Raw genomic sequence first — 16,919 nt, forward strand, 5'->3', positions numbered from 1 at the left:
AATATAGGTATGTACATGTGCCTAGGTGATGTGCTCTGGGATTGCATAGTCCTCAAATGGCCTGGTAAGCAGCCAAACTTCCTTTCAGAACACATTATGGCAGACGTTAATGCATCTTCTTCTGCCTTTGAACTCCTTTGGGAGTTTGGGCTACTGTTGTCACTCAGCAAACCTCTCCTTATCGAGTGCATTAAGACCAGCCGCTCTTAGGTAAACTAAGATTCTTGCAAAGGCCTTTGGGATCTTACAGCAGGGTTTTGCCTCCCCCTTTGGGAATCCCTGCCGACTACTCCCACGCACTTTCTTGTTCCTTCTCATCTTTGGAAAGGGCTTCCGGGAGGCTGCGCTCCATCAGCTTGCCAGGCCTCGAGCTGCTGCCGACCGTTTGCGGCTCGCCTGATCGTGCTTCTTGGCTGGCTCCTAGGCAAGGGGGACAGCTGCTGTGGGCCAGGCCTCAGGAGCCTTCCGCCATTGCCAGCACCTGCCAGCCATCTTTGAGAGCGGCCTCCCCCTGGCAGCGCAGGAGCGCTCTGAAGGGCAGCAGGAGGCAAACAGAGCCCCCAACTCCAGGCCCCTGTCTAAAAACCCAGCGGAGCTTTCAACCTCCCCTGAGGGAAAGGACACAGGCTGCACGCTGCCAGCAAGCGGCCAGACTCCTGCCAGGGTTCCCCCCTTGGCAGCAAGCCCGCCGCTCCCATTCTGTAAGAGGGACAGGCAGCGGGAGGAAGAGGGAACAGGCGCGTGCGCAGGGCAGGCCAAGTCACGAAGGGGACGGGAATAAAACAGAGATGTCCCAGGCTACAAGCTTTATTAAATACAGAATTGGAACAGAACACCTTCACTTGAATGCAGCTCGATGTCATCTACACACCACTCCGCCAAGAGCTAGAGGGCACGTTTCCCCAGGCTTCCTTCCTCTCGGGATATCCTCTCTTGGCAGTCCCCGCTCCAGAAAGCCACTTCTGAGGAAGGCGCGCGCGGCAGGGGGAACAAAAGGCCCTCTGTTAGTGTTACAGGAGCAAAAGGGAGCAAGTCCCAAACCAAAGGAACCAACCCCATTCATCCCAGTAGACAGGCACCTCTGCTCACAATGCAGACACATTCAACCCAAGGCACTTGTGTCCACCCAAGCAAATGCAAGGGGCTCTAAAGCAACAGCTGGCCACTCGGCAGCTGATTGAAGCCAACAGGAACCCAAAGAATTGCAAAGCAGGGGCCACCTGCTTGCAAACAGGCCCCGTCCCTGAAAAGGCCCGACTAGAGCCCCCCGGAGAGGGGATTATTCGGGGCTCTGGGGGCGGCCTTGCATGTGCACATACACTGTTTCTTCTCTTTTTTAAGGACAGGCACATAATATTCTGTGCCACCAGTATTTGGATCACGATGAAGGTGTCACATAAATCTCCAGGTTGCAATTACCTCGCTCACGTTCTTCAGCGACATTTTTGACCATTCCTCACGCACCTGCAAGTATAACACAGGATACCCTTAAGTCCTCAGCAGTTACATTCCTCTAGTACTACCTTCTACGGCCTTTTGAAACCTAACTGTAACATGAAATGCAAACTGGGAACAACACCCTCAATCCTGAGAAATGCTTTATCCACCAAAACACAGCATTGCCACTACTCTGTGCCGTTAATTGTATCACAACACAATTGCCACTCATCACTTTTCCCTCATTCTGGCTTTACAGAAGGGCATCAAAAAGCACAAGGAGGATATAAGCACACATGGCCAGAGGTCTAGTCCCAAGGCCACGAGCTGCATATTTACACTGTTCACAGCGAGCAATCCCATTTGTGATGCCTGCTTTTTTTCTCATTACAAACCAACACTCTCTTTAATTTACTCCGCAGCAAAGGACTCAGGCCAGAACGAGCTGGCTTTCCTTGCAGCAGCCACATTCTAGACAGCCTTTTTCATGGCAGCTCTGCTGACTTGCTGTTTAGCCACAGGAGTGCCTGAGGACAGTCACCTGGATCACCCTCTGAGACCCCCACAAGGCAATGCCCAAAGCCGAGCAGCTCAGCTTCAGAATACTACAGGCATGGGGACAGCTACAGCCCGCAGGCATCTCCTTTCAACAGGACCCTTGCTATGCTGCAGGCACCACAGCACTGAGTCACAACTGGAGATGCCTGAAGCCTTCCCAGGATTGTAAAAGATGGAAGAGGAGAGCTTGCCCTTGCCTCCACTCTGTGCAAAGCAGGGAATGGATCATGGCATTCAGTGAAGAATGCTTCGCCCTCTTGTCCAACTCTTGCCACACGGGCCCCAAACCTCACCATTCCGTGAGGAACGTGCTCTCCACACACACTGCAAAGGCTGGGGCACACTTGGACCAGAGCTATCGCTGAGGTTGCAGCAGGCTCTGAGCATTGCCTCATGGAGTCTCTCAGGGCGATCCAGGGGACTGTGCTCGCCCAGTTGTGAGGGGCACCAATGCTGTTTGCACTAGCAGACTGGGTGTCCCGGAGCTAGGCAGGAATGCGTGCTCCTTTTCCCCTTAAAAGCTGAACCCTGCTCATTCATACTCTGTGGGCAGCTCATTCGAGCACAGCGTGCATGTCCAATGCCTTACCTCAGCCATTTGAGCTTCCACTCTGTCTGCCACACAGGAAGCATTGCCCGCTGCGTTCAGCATCAAAGAGCGGCTGCTGCCCAGCTCAGGAGGGTAGGCAGCAGCGGCTTCCGCAAGGCCTCCGATAACTCTGCCTTGCTGCAGGCGTCTGCTGAGAGCCAGTTCATTTCCCAGATCCCTGATTCTCTGCTGCATTCGTCCTACCAGGGAAGCTTCAGCAGCGGCTCTTCTTTGTTCCACCTGCTCCTGGGTGGCTGCCTGTGTCTGAAGCAGATGGTGCCATTTCAGCCTCCAGGGAAGAAGAACTTTCCCCCCATGCCCGGCGACAGTTTCCACACACCCCCTTGGAAGAGCACAGCCTTACTCAGGCGCCTCCTCACTGCCCTCAAGAATCCACGGCCACAGCCAGAGGCACCACGTTACGCAATGCTTTCTGTTCACTGGTGGAAACCTGCTCTTAGCACAACGTTTATGTATTTTGGTTTCCAATCAAAGCTCGGACTAAGAAGCCACCTCTCTCTCGGCAAGACGCTAGTCCCTTCTCTTAACGCTGTTCCCTGATTCTCCAGGCACTAATGTGCGGAAAGATGGTGATGCCCGGAATGGCTGAGGACAAGCGTTCCACAAGCTCACGGCCTTCAACAGACTCCTCCAGATATAAAGAGCCCATGAACCCACAGCCCTGACCAGCACAAGCTGGATACACTGGAGAAGGACACTAGTACAGAAGAGATGAAGGAAAACGAACAAATGGACTGTGCATGCCAGTGCCAAGTACGTTTACCTGCAGAAAGAGATTGACTTCCCGTAGTTTTTGCCTTAGTTGTCGCTCGGCCTCTTCTTCAGTCTCTCTTTTGTGCTCTTTGATGTGGCTGAGGTCTGGCGTGCTGGTCTCTACACGGCACCGGAGGGCAGCCACCTCTTCTTCCAGCTGCCGCTTCCTCTTCCGCAGCTGTGCATGGCTCCCATGCATGCAAGCCAACTCTTCCCGCAAACCTTCGTTTGCTTTCTTGAGCTGCCTTGAGTTTCTCTGCTCTGCAGAGAGCCGCTTGCAAAGTTCCTGCACCTGCACACAGCCAAGGGACACACAGAGAGCCTTAAGCATACGCAGTTCTTTGCAGACCCTGCAGGCTGTGCGCTGAGACTCTGCTTGTCACCAGCTCGCTCCGTTTTAAAACCAAGTGAAAGCCATGCTCCTCTGCCAAAAGCAGCACCTCTTTTAAAGGTTTCCCAAAAGACCACCTCAAGTTTCCTGCCCTTCTCAGGTCTCCTCCAGCACTCCCCTAGCCAATAAAGGCTTCACTCCCAGGAGATCACACATCCACAGAGCTAGGCTCCTTCTCCTTTCCTCAGGAGCACACATCACGTGGGGTGTTTTGCATGCAGCGGGGCTGCCAGGGGTCTTCCAGACTTGTCTCACAGTCGGCATTGCCTGACTTTCTCAACACTCCTCCAGAAAGCAGCTTTCTAAGCCATGGACAAAGAAGCCCTATTCGCTCTGGGACCAAGCGGTAGCTTCTTTCCAAGAACTTTTAGGAAGTATCAGGTTTCCAGAAGTCCCCAAAGGTCAACTGCTACTCTAACGGTTTCCTCTCTCCTCAGAAATTCACCTTTTCCACACCACCACCCTGGCACCATGGCACTCCTGCCCTTTCGGAAAGATTAGTCAGACATTTCCAGGGATCAGAAGAAAGCCCCTTCATTTCCAAACACAGCCACCACATGAACGTGCATGTGAATACAGAAATCAGGAGAAGAAACGAGACAGCTTTCCAAAACAAACACACAGAAACAACGAACCACAGCTCACCTTTGTTCTTAATATGTCATCTTCGCTGCCCCCTCCAGAAGGTGCGTCCTTCAGCTTGGCCTGTAGATTCAGCTGGGACTCGCTGTCGCGCCTCTCATAGGTCCTTAGTTTCTTCAGAGCTTTCTCCAGAAGCCTCTTGGACCTGCACAGCCAATTAGGGAGTAAAATAGGAAAGCCATGGGAAAAAAAAAAACAAAAACAAAAACAAAAACAAACAAACAAAAAACCCCAAAAAACAAAGAAGCATTCCCCTTGAGGTTGCTCACAAACCGTTACGTACTCATAGTCTCTGAGTCAATTAAAGGAACCTTGACTCCCAGCTTAGACGATATTTCTTACAAATGCTAAAAAGCCATACCTGCTGCATTCTTCCTGCAGCTCCATGTTTTTCTTCACTGCCTCCTCCAGCTGGGCTTCTGCTGCTTGTTTCCTCTCTGCCCCCTTCTTCACTGCCTTTCCTTCACTCTCACACTTTGCACACAGGAAGGAGAAAGCACATACGCAGCTCAGTAATGCCATCCGCCAGCGCCAGCTGCACAGGGTGTTCCTCACAAAGAACTTGTAGGACGTCTCTCTCTGCTAGGCCAGGGGCGGCCACAGAGGGCCAGGGCACAGAATTCCCATGGCAAGTCCAGCACCTCCCTTTCCCCACCACACAGGCGAATCTCAAGGGAAACAAACGGACGCCGGCCAGACACAATTCCCCTGCCCTGCACTCCTCAAAACTGAAGGCCACCTGCTATGAGCGGCCCAGGGGAGAAAGGTGCAAAAGAGCCTGAGAAACAGCTTCCTCTGTCCCCCTGGCACCAGCAGGTGGTACTTAGCTATCCACATCAGTGGACAGCAGAGCTTAAGTTCGAGCTTCAGGGGAATCAGCCGCCATCACTAGGCAACAGTCCTGGGCGTTCAAGGTTACAGAGTTCGTGAACAGTGTAGCTGCCTGCACGCACCCAAAAGGAAAGAAAATCATCGACTGGAAGAGGGAAGTCAGAGCAACCCTTCATGTACCTGCTGATATTTGTCTTCTTTCAGAGGCACGTGTCTTGTCTGTAAGGCAGAGAGCAGATCTTCCAGGCTCTTATGAACCTAAGGAACAAAAAAGCCACACTGATGCTTCCCAGACTCACGCTTGCACCTCATTCAAGGGGTATTAGCGAAGCAAAATGCCACCAACATTTCTCCATCTCACTACTCCTTTACAATCGACCCCCAGTTTGAGCCCTGGAGCAGTTCTCCTTCATTAAGGGCTTGTCTCCTAACTCGGCCCAAGCACACAACACTGCCTACGCCTGTGCCATTCCTTTATGGATTGACACCTTTGAGCCAAGGAATCCACAGTCAGTAAACAGGGAAGGTGTCAGAGGTTTGGCAATGAAGTCTCCCTTGTCACAGCCTGAGGATGCCGCTTCGGGCTTTGCTTGGCACCAAAGCAATTCCACGAGCTAACTCGCCCTTAGGACAGCAACAAGTGCTACTGCCTGAGGGCTTAAGCACCAGGACAGCCAAAAAGCAGCAGGCGGTCAAAGCAGCACATGAGTGTCAAAGCCTCTCCTCGCACGCTGCTCAGGCCGCATAGTAGCCAGGGAACCTCTCAACACCAGAAGGCCTTGGAGAGGGACAAAGCAGAGCCGATCCCCTGCGGACTGCCGGAAATGATGTCCCCCTGGGCTCCCCAGGAAAATCTCTTCCCAGAATGTCCCCACATACACACACAGCTAGGCTCAGGAGCTCATGAAGAAGAAAGCTGAGGAGGAGCTTACAGTGGCAGAGCTGTGCAGCTCTTTCTGCAGGGCTTCAATTCGAGCCGTGTGTTGGTCGCTTCTCCCTTCCAGCCTCACCTTTTCAAGCTCAAGCCTTGAAAGGAAACACAGGGAGACAGCACTGTGAAATAACGGCCCTCCAAATTCTGGATGGGCTTGCTGCCATGCAGCCAGCTCTTCCTCTTGCTTTTACACCACCCCGGCAGGCAAAGCCTTGCTTCACCGGGCAGTTCCTTACCGCCCCACTCGTTCTTCCAGCTGCTTTAGGCTAGCTCTTTCCAAGGAGGCTTCCACAAGCTCTTGCAGTTGCTTGGAAGAAGCCATTGCTTCCCTCTGCTTTTCTAACAGGGCCGCCTGCAACTCCTCAACACAATGCTCACTCTGAAGGCGCTGCTCTTCCGACTCCTGCAACTGTCAAACCAGCACCCACGCTACTCAGCTGCATTTACATACAGACAAGCCAAGTGCTTTGACTCCCAAGTCATCTCTCCCAAATCCTCTTGCCTTGCCCTCTCTCCTACTAGCCTCTTCCATCCCCATCTTGTCTTCCTACAAGCAGTCCCCAACACCGCCCCAACACCAATCCGCTTCCTTCCACAGGGAGTGCACAGCAAAGACCTTGCCAAACTTAGGCACCAGGGCTATTGCACTAGGCAAGTGAGTCACTTTGAGGCCCTTCAATCTCCGCTGTGGACGTGAGGCCCAGTGCAGGCTCAGCCAGCGCGACCATTCAGAGCACCTGCCTGAGATGCTGCTTCACGTGGACCATGCAAAGCCCCACCTATCCAGGAGGGATGCTGCTTTCTGCAGCTCTCACACTACAGCACCCTGCCCGGTGGAGGAGGAAGAGCAGGTCATTTGGTTCCAGCTTTCACCCACTTCGTGGGTTACCACAGGCCGCAATGACTGACTTGCTCACGTCCCCCTGGCACCTGTTCTCAGAATACTGCCCTCTGCTTGTTCATCATTTGCCAGGGAAAAACAACATTGTCAGGCTCATTAAGGTAGTTACTGTTTTTGCCTACCTTGCCCTTAAGCCTGTCCAACTCTTTTAGCAACTGCCCTTTCTCTTCCTCCAGGTCCTTGCAACCACGTGTGGCAGCTTCCAGAGAGGCTTCTGACATCAGCTGCTTTCGACGAGCCTCAGCAAGCTCCTGCTCCAGCTGTCTGGCCGTGTCCTGTGGACATAGTTACATGCATAGGAAGAAAAGGCTTGGACCACAGATTCCGCTTTCTCTTCTTTCCTGTTACACTACAGAGCTGCTTCAGGCTTCAGAGTGAACCTAAACATAACTTATTTTGTCCACACCACTGTGCCTCTGCACAGCTGATGTCTGCTCTCTGTCTGCTGCCAACAGCTAAGCTTTGCCAGCTCGTCTTTAAGCTCGTGGCTTCCTATGAGTTCAAAATGGCCAAGTACTGTTCTCCTTGGAACAGCACATAAACATAGACTGCAGACATGCACGTGCATCTGTGTTTAAGAAAATGCCAGCAATTTGCTCAGATGCACGTGCTGTTATTGAACTACACACATGACTCTGATCCACAAACCCAGGGCTTCATATTAGATCCTGTGAAAATGAAAGGGCAGGAGTAGCTTACAGAGGCAAAGCTGTGCAGCTCTTTCTGAAGAGCTTCGATTTTAGCTGTCTGTTGGTGAGCTCTGCCTTCCAGCCTCCCATTCTCAAGTTCAAGCCTTCAAAGGAAACATAGGTCTCAGTATGGGAACCCAGCGGAGCACAGACACCCACTCCAAACTGTGAACTGACGGTATCTCAAGCAAACACCTCCCTCCAAATCCCAGATTTGCTTGCTCTCAAGCAGCAAGCTAACCCCGTTGCCTTTACACCCTCCCACAAAGCACAGCCTTGCTTCACTGTGCCAACTCCTTACCTTTCCACTTTGTCTTTCAGCACTTTTAGGCTCTCCATTTCCAAGCAGGCCTTCTCACATTCTTGCAGTTGCTCAGAAAAAGCCAATGCTTCCCTTTGCTTTTCTGCCAGGGCTCTCTTCAAATCCTGAACACACCGCTCAGACTGGAGAAGCTGCTCTTCCAGCTCCTGCAACTGTCAAACCAGGACCCACGCTAGTCAGCTTCCTCTTCACACACTCAAGGCACCTGCTTTCACTCGCAGGTCACCTCTGAAAAACCCTGTTGCTTCGTCCTCTTTCATACTGGCCTCTCCCATCCCGCTGCTTGTTCATTGGTTACAGGGGAAAACAGGGTTGTCAGGGTCCTCGGGCTAGTCACAGCCTTTGCCTACCTTGCCTTTAACCCTGGCCAACTCCTTTTGCAACTGCATTTTCTCCTCCTCCAGCTCCCGGCGAGCACGCGTGGCAGCTTCCAGCGAGGCTTCGGACAGCGCCTGCTTTCTGCGGGCATCGGCGAGCTCCTGCTCCAGCTCCCTGACCCTGCCCTGATGGAATAAGGACACGCATCGCAGGAAAAGCCTTGCACCGTGCACTGTGCTTTTGCTTTTCCTGTTACATTACACGACTCTTCCCAGAAGTAGCTCCCCAAAGGACTACTATGTTTCTTCCCCTTCTCCCATCACCCAGACCTTTCTCAGGCATCTCCCTACCCCTCACTCCTACCCCCGCCTTCATTCCCTTCCAGCCATTGTCAGACTCTGGACAAAAGTCTCTCTCCACCCGAGAGCCACACTTGGACCAGGCCTTTTCACACACACAGAATGAGGCAAACACTCTGCAGAGCAGCACAGTGCACACTTGTGCACCGTGTCCATTTGCAGGCAGACACTTGGACTGATTTGCCAAGCAGCCATTCTCTCGGCTTGGGCCATCTTTTGGAAAGCCTCAGAGGAAGAAATAGGACCGCATCAGGAGAGGGGGAACTCAAAGTTTTGGACTGTGAGCAAAACCAGCTTCCTGAGCAACTGCAGCCCCCTTAGAGCCCTCCACACACACACAGAGATTAACACCTGCACAATACTAGTGCTCTTCACTTGCAATACCCACTTAGGGAGAAATGAGTCTTTCTCACTAGAAGACCAAATTTCCCCTTTGGCCTTTGCTGGGCACTCTGAGCACAGTCTTTTGTCAGCTCTTCTCCTTCCCTTCCTTTGCTGCTCTCCACTCAGCTACAGTCAGCTTGATCCCGCTCCTCCTCTCAGTCCTCCTTAGCAGCAGTTTTCCTCAGAACACTCTCCCCTCTTTCCCCCATCACTGCACTTCCCTGCATCTCCTCTTCTCCGCCCTTGCACACCGGGTGCTTCTTACTTTCGAAACGCTCCTTTGTGTCACCAGTGCAACACATGGACACCAAATAAAAGGACTCGCCCGCTGCGACACCAAAAAGATTAGGTGGAAGAAATGAAAAGAAAAAGCCTGAATATTTTTACACCACAGTTTAGACTGCGCTATCATCCTCTGATCTCTGCTCAGATTGCAGCCTTTCCCCCTCTTTGCCAACACCCTCCAAAATTCCAAGAGAAACACCACAAAGCAGACCAAACCCTGCACGGTGCATTCCCACGCAGGCAGCGTATGCCTGGGGACCTTCAGAAAAGTAACATTATTTCAAGAACTGACAAATCTTCCCTTGTTCTTTATAATCCTTTACAAAAACAGAGGGGTCTCGTGTCCTCTTTTCTACTTTGTCAGTCTCATATGGAGAGGCTCCTTCTCTTAAGTCAGGACATTTGGCACGGGATCCCCTGTCTCTCCCCTCCTTCAGGTAGGCTTGCTTTTCAGGGTCAGCGCTGACGTTCTTGACAAGATCATATAAACTCTCCTGGACAGCCCTCACTACTCCTTCTGTGATGACCCGCCTTGTTCTGCATATCTTCTCCTTGTTCAACAAAGAAAAAGAGCTGAGCAAAAGGAGCTGAGCCAAGCCAATCTTTCCTGCATAGATTCTTGCCTTATCATACATTCATTTGCTTTCTTGATCTTGCACAGGTCCTCAAGCATAACCAAAAGCCTTTGCCTGACATGGGGCTACACTTCATTCTTTTTGTGGCATTACAATTATCTAGGCTCAACATGGCTTCTCGATGCCTCATGGCGTTCAAGTTCCTGAAGAGCAGAGCCCAAGTGGGAGCAGAATGAATCAGTCCCTGTTCCTCGTCTAGCTTTGCTCTCCCTTGGCTGCTCCAGTTAGGAGGACAGTCCTGACCATTCTGTCTTTCAGGTCCAGCTCTGTGTTGCATTGCAGAACAGTTTGTCAAAAGGTTCCCTCGTTTAGTTTCAGCTCCATTTCAAGATCTTCATTCAAGCTTTCCTCGCCCCCTAAATATTTCACTCCTTCCCACTGGCTCCTGGGTCTTACTTGCTCAACCTCTATGCTTAGTACAGAAATGCCTTCTTGCGCTCATTGATTTTCTCCTACAGATCCTGCTTTCTTTCATCACTCGCAAATACTTCAGTGATATTCAGAGAAGACCCCCAAATTGTTAGCAACCATTGCCTCAGCCATTCACTCCAGGGAGAAAGACAGAAGCATGCGCAGTATGAAGGGGCAGCAATGAACACGGGCGGGAGGAGCTTCCCCTTCCACAGCACACTCCAAGGCCACGCAATCTCTTCTCTAACTGTCCACACACACACACACAAGTAGGCTCAGGAGCTCATGAAAAGGAAAGGTCAGGAGTCGCTTACAGAGGCAGAGCTGCGCAGCTCTTTCTGAAGAGCTTCCACCCTGGCAGTCTCATGGCGCGCTGTCACCTCCAGCCCTGTTTTTTCAAACTCAAGCCTTCAAAGGAAACATAGGGCTCAGTATGGGAACCCCACAGAGCACACATACCCACTCCACACTGTGAACTAACAACATCTCAAGCAAAAGCCTCCCTCCAAGTCCCACATTCCCTTGCTGGGATGCAGCAAGGTAATCCCGTTGCCTTTACACCAGCCCACAAAGCAAAGCCTTGCTTCACTCTGGCACTTCCTCACCGTCCAACTTTTTCCCTCAAGAGCTTTATGGTGAAGAGCAGTGTGCCACGTTCTTGCTCTTGCGGGGAAGCAGCCATTGTTTCTCCTTGCTTCTCTGCCAGGGCTCTCTTCAACTCCTCAACAGACCGCTCAGACTGGAGACGCCGCTCTTCCGATTCCTGCAACTGTCAAACCAGGAACCATGGGAGTCAGCTTCATCTTCAGCATCTTACACACTGCTTTGACTCCCAAGTCAAATCTCCCAAACTCTGGTGCTTCACCCTCTTTCCTACTGGCCTCTCCTGTCCCCATTCTGATTTCCTACAAGCAGACAGCTCCGACTGACAAGGGAAAAGAGCGCTTTCTGCAGCTCTCAAACTACACTGCCCTGCACAGCACAGCACATGAAGAAGAGCACGTCGTTCCGCTCAAGGCTCCACCGCCCTCATGGGTTACGGCAGTGCGGAACTACTGACTTCATCACATCTCACTTGTACCTGTGCTCAGAATGCTGCCTTGTCCTTCTCATCATTTACAGAGGAAGAACAGCCCTGTTACGCTCATTATTGTTGTTATGGCATTTGCCTACCTTGCCTTTAACCCTGGCCAACTCCTTCTGCAGCTGCCCTTGCTCTTCCTCCAGGTCCCGGCAGGAACGTGGGGCAGCTTCCAGCAAGGCTTCTGCTGGCGACTGCTTTTTAGGAGCATCAGCAAGCTCCTCACCCAGCTCTCCAATACTATCCTAATGAAATAGTTACACACATAGGAAGAAAAAGCTTGGAGCATGCACTATGCATTTCTAATAAGGCACTTGCTATGAGAGCTCGGACATTCCCAGACCCTGCTTCCTCGAAAGCCTCGTGGAGCAGCTTGCACACAGCTAAAGCTGCTCCAGTTCACTGGAACAAACGTATGGCAGAAGCAGCCAAAAAGGAGCAGAGCCCCCTCCGTGCAGGGCCCACACCCAGAGCAACCTCCTGAGAAGATCCCCCCACGGGGAACCCACTGTGCGCCCCGCTGAAAGCACCTCAGAATCCCAGGGAGAATCGTTGTCCTCCTCCGGCTCCGCTCCTGCTGCCGATGGAACAACTGCAAGGGAAATAAGGAAGGGCACACCATGAGTGCTTCTCTCACTCTGCTGCTCTCCTCCATCAGGCAACACCCACAGCCAAGGGACAGATAATGCTGTTACTAGAGTGTTTAAAAAAAAGAAGAAAAAGCAGCGTCATTCAAGAGCATCCTCACTCTGAGCCCCACCACTGTGTTCTCACCCCTTCCCCTGCCCTTCTCTGCAGCAGAAGTCGCCCAAGCCCAGCAGGACAGCTCACACAGCTACAACCAACACCCAACAGAGGGGCAGCGAGCACCCAAACGCGGCTCTGCAAGGCCGGAGTCCTGGAGGAGGGAGCCGTGCGGGCAGCTGCTCTCCCAAACTCGCGCTCCAGAGTCTGGCACCCACAGTCCATTCGCATCGCAACGGAGGGGTCCTCAAAGCACTACACAAAATATCCCCACGTGCGCAGCGAGTCACCAAGAAACAGTGCTCCTTGCACTCCAGCACTACCACAAAACGCCTCCCTCAGCTGACGTGCCCTCCGCCCTCTCCTTTGGTGGCAAGGGCAGAATCGGGGCTGCCCCGTCTCACAAGCACGGCACCGTTTCCATGCATTGGCCCTCACAGCCACCAAACAAGACGTGGCCTTCAACGTGCCCTTCAACTCACCTCGCACACAAGCCGGGGCTCCTGCAGCGTTTGTATCCTGAGGACCATCAGCGGCCTCCTCTCCATCCCTTGCAGGTGCTTCGTCCTGAAAGAGGCCAGCCAAAACAGTTGCAAAGAACAGAAAGAAGCACTCCCCGTGCAGGCAATAGACACCCTGCAAACTACTTCCCTCTACCCACACAGGGAAAAATGGTCTGACTTCCTTTCTTTGAGGCCTGCAACTCCTCCCTTGAGAAGACGTTTGAGTAGACAGCAGTACCCAATGTCACATATGTGCTCTTCTGCTTCTGAAGAGACCCTCACAAGCGCAGCCTGCGCACAGTCTCAGCCTGCCTTCACCCACGTTCCAATACCCAGGAGCACACACACCCTTTCCCCTCTCCTTTGCACCAATGAAAACCAACAGTTGCCTGCTTTTCAGTAACCTTAGTCCAACTCCGCCTCTTTCCTCCCTTGCACTTTTTTACCCAAAACAGCGCTCCAAGTCAAAACCCACGTTATTGCTGTTGGGCTTCTTACTTGGCTGCAGGATTCCATACACTGTCCTTTTCATGGATACTTTGGCAAAGAAACAGCAACCCCACCAAACTCTTGCAGAGCCAGAATCTGGACCCTTTGAGTATTGCACTACAAATCCCATGCAAGGGCCACTTGCTATGAGAGCTCGGACATTCCCAGACCCTGCTTCCTCACAAGCCTCGTGGAGCAGCTTGCACACAGCTAAAGCTGCTCCAGTTCACTGGAACAAACGTATTGCAGAAGCAGCCAAAGAAGGAGCAGAGCCTCCTAGATGCAGGGCCCACACCCAGAGCAACCTCCTGAGAAGATCCCCCCATGGAGAACCCACTGTGCCCCCCGCTGAAAGCACCTCAGAATCCCAGGGAGAATCGTTGTCCTCCTCCGGCTCCGCTCCTGCTGCCGATGGAACATCTGCAAGGGAAATAAGGAAGGGCACACCATGAGTGCTTCTCTCACTCTGCTGCTCTCCTCCATCAGGCAACACCCACAGCCAAGGGACAGATAATGCTGTTACCAGAGTGTTTAAAAAAAGAAGAAAAAGCAGCGTCATTCAAGAGCATCCTCACTCTGAGCCGCACCACTGTGTTCTCACCCTTCCTCCCACATCCTCACACAGGCAGGAAGTCACCACGAAATAACACTCCTTGCACTCCAGCACTTCCACAAAACATCTTCCTCACTTGGCCTTCCCCTCTGCCCTGGCATTTGCTGGCAAGGGCAGAATTGGGGCTTTCCCATCTCAGCAGCAGCTCATCACCGGCATTCACTGACTCAGACCAAGGCGCAAACAAACACAGGGGCTCAACGCTTCTGAACTCACCTCTACTGACAGGGAGGGCTGCTGCAGCATTTGCAACTTGAGGACCACCTGCTGCTTCCTCCCCATCCCGTGCAGGTGATTCCTCCTGAAAGAGGCCAGCCAAAAGAGTTGGAAGGAACAGAAAGAAGCACCCGTTGCACAGGAAAGGACACCGTGCAAAGTACTTCTATTCCCTGTACCTGTACAGGGAAAAACGTTCTCACTTTTCTTTTACAAGGCCTGCACTCCTCCCTTAGGAGGATGTTTCTGTGCACAGCAATACCCAGTGTCACAGACATGCTGTTCCTCTTCAACAGAGACTCTCAGAAGTGCAGCCTGGACACAGGCTGAGCCTACATTCACCTACATTCAAATATGCAGGAGCACACACACCCTTTCCCCCGCTCCTCTGCAACAACAAAAACCAACAGAAAGCACCTCAGAATCCAAGAGGGAGTCTCCGTCTTTCTCCTGCTCCGCTCCCGCTGCCAAGGAAACATCTACAAGGGAAAGAAGGAATGGCACACCATGAGTGCTTCTTTCACTCTGCTGCTCTCCTCCATCAGGCAAGCCCCAACAAGCAAACACACAGCAGGACCCGTGTTTACTAACTCATCCTTCTCACCAGCCACTGATCCTGCAGCATCTTTATCCTGAGGACCACCAGCACCTTCCTCTCCATCCTTTTCAGATGATGCTTCCTAAGAGAGGTCAGGAAAAAAAAAGAAAGTGTTGCAAAGAACAGAAAGAAGCATCTTCTGCAGCGGCAATTCACACTGCAAAATGCTTCATTTCCCTGGGTTACTACACAGGAGAGTTCTCTCTTGTCTGCTGCAAAGAAAGGCCTGCAGGTTTTCCACAGGAATGCCTTTGGGCAGACAGCAATAGCCAGCACCACAGACATGCTGCTCTGCCCCTCACAAGCATGGCCTAGACACACTCTGACTCCAGCTTCAACAACACGGTGACACGCACGAGCACACTCCCCATCTGCCCCTTCTTTTCACCCAGGACAAGCAACAGCTGCCTGCTTCTCCAACAGCCTTAGTCCAGCTTCCCTCCCTTTCCTCACGGGCACTCTTCAACCCACTAGCACATCTCCCTGTGCTGCAGTAGCTCCTCGCAGACGGCATCTGCGACACCCTCTCAAAGCTCACTGACAAGAGGGCAACCAGGAGAAGAAGGAAATCTTGCCTGCATCTCCAGCACTGCAGGGTGCCTTCCAGCATCATCCTCGGAATCCTCAGAATCGCTGCACAGTCCCAGTGCCAAACACCTCTTCTGCAGGAGAAACAGCAAAAATAAAGAGACATCATCAGAGGGGAAACAGGCAGCGGGAGATCAGGCGCACGTGAGCCTGGAATGCCATTCCCATGTGCCAGGAGACAAAGACACCGGCTACAGGAGCTCCCTGCTGAGCACACTTGAGGAACCTCACAAGGAGGACAGGAGAGCCAGGGGATGAAGCACCTCAGCCCACTTTGAACAATAAATGCCTTTCTCCCACATTAGTCACAATTCTACCACCCCTTTGTTCCTGGAAACCGACAGCAAGGTCTGCAGGACAAAGGAACAGGTAATCTAGGAGCTCATCAGCTTTCATTCTCTAGAAATCTCACGCACATCAAGACCGTGCGGTCATTTCTCTTGTCACCTAGTGCTCTTCTGCCCCCGACCACCAGACTGCTGCGTGCTCTGCCACGGCTACCAGACTTGGAGGAAGTAGCTCACAGCAGCAGGAAGGGAGCCAGGCAGGAGACCGCTTTGCAGGAGCAAAGCCACCGCACTGCAAGCGCCCTTTCGCTCAAATCCACACAGCTCAGCCCTCCAAACCACTCACTCATTCCACAGAAATTCTGCCTCTTGGGCCACTTCACCTTGGCAGCTAAACGGCGTCTTTCTAATTCGGAGGCAGGAACGGAGTTGTCCTCGCTCTCCTCGTCATCAGTATCTTGAACGCTTGAAAAGTTAAGACAAGAAGGACTGTGTCTCTCTCCAGGCTCTCCTCTTCTGAGGCAGGGGAAAGGATTGGGGGGAAGCGCTTGTTCAAGCCTCACCATACAAAGCATTCACGGGAAAGCTCCTCTCCCACTGTGAAAACATTAATTGACACGATTAATTCTTAGCATGTCAGACCTTCAGAAGTCAACACGGCCCACAAGCACCTAACACAGGCACTTCTGCAGGCCACGCTGCAGGGGAACAGTCACACAAGACAGCAGGGACAAAAGCAGGCCCCAACCTGCCCTTGACTTCTCGCACCCTACTGAATTCTAACCCCCTTCCCCTCAAAGGACATTAGCAAAGAAAATCAACACTGCCCTTACATTTCCTTCTAAGCTTCCTCAACAAAATACTAGCATGGGACAAACACGCGTTGGGAGCAGACAGTTAGCAAACGCTGCGGGGCGCTGACGGGATAGGAAGCTAATGAAGTGCTCAACTACTCGCACCACACGCACACGCACACGCCACACGCAGAGCCCCAGCAGTTCCTCCGCGCTTAAGGATCCTACCTCCGCTGGCCGCAGCACAGGCGCCCGATGCAGAGGCAGCAGCTCCTGCTCCGGGAGGCGAGCTGAGTCCTGCCATGCCTACTGGGCCGCCTGCACGCGCCCTCTGCGCGCACTCTGCCAGCTCTTCACTAACGCTGCAGACAGGAAGAAAGGAAGGACTGTCACCAAAACCAACGGCATCCTTGTACACGGCTCTTCTAGGACACAACGAGCCACTGCTTCTCCACGCTACGCCTATTCAGAGCCATCTGGCAAGCTGACACACACGGGCTAGTTACACATACCCACGCACACCCGCCCTTCCTGCTCCCCTTGCTA

At 52.5% G+C, this 16,919-nt stretch overlaps 2 protein-coding genes across 2 annotated transcripts in view; both read right to left on the bottom strand.

The window, feature by feature from the left end:
* Nucleotides 1-351: 351 nt before the first annotated feature.
* On the bottom strand, nucleotides 352-14,172 carry LOC148596290 (ankyrin repeat domain-containing protein 26-like). Its single transcript, XM_088524086.1, has 10 exons — nucleotides 14,107-14,172; nucleotides 8,419-8,571; nucleotides 6,393-6,565; nucleotides 6,155-6,248; nucleotides 4,753-4,865; nucleotides 4,395-4,536; nucleotides 3,369-3,650; nucleotides 2,585-2,848; nucleotides 1,420-1,464; nucleotides 352-420 (listed from the first exon to the last, which is right to left on the bottom strand). The coding sequence occupies exons 1-10, from the start codon at nucleotides 14,170-14,172 to the stop codon at nucleotides 352-354; spliced, it is 1,401 nt and encodes a 466-aa protein (XP_088380212.1).
* Nucleotides 14,173-15,328: 1,156 nt separating this feature from the next.
* Nucleotides 15,329-16,919, bottom strand: part of LOC148596291 (uncharacterized) — a 5,301-nt gene continuing 3,710 nt past the window's right edge. The window contains exons 8-9 of the mRNA XM_088524102.1: nucleotides 15,926-16,044; nucleotides 15,329-15,366 (exon numbers count right to left, since the gene is read on the bottom strand). Coding sequence (XP_088380228.1) covers nucleotides 15,329-15,366; nucleotides 15,926-16,044 — 157 coding nt within the window. The remainder of the gene's footprint in view (nucleotides 15,367-15,925; nucleotides 16,045-16,919) is intronic.

The sequence above is a fragment of the Tinamus guttatus genome, unplaced genomic scaffold (genome assembly GCF_059628265.1).
Source record: "Tinamus guttatus ecotype Peru unplaced genomic scaffold, ASM5962826v1 Tinamus_guttatus_pri_ptg000018l, whole genome shotgun sequence".
Taxonomy (NCBI): Eukaryota; Metazoa; Chordata; class Aves; order Tinamiformes; family Tinamidae; genus Tinamus; species Tinamus guttatus.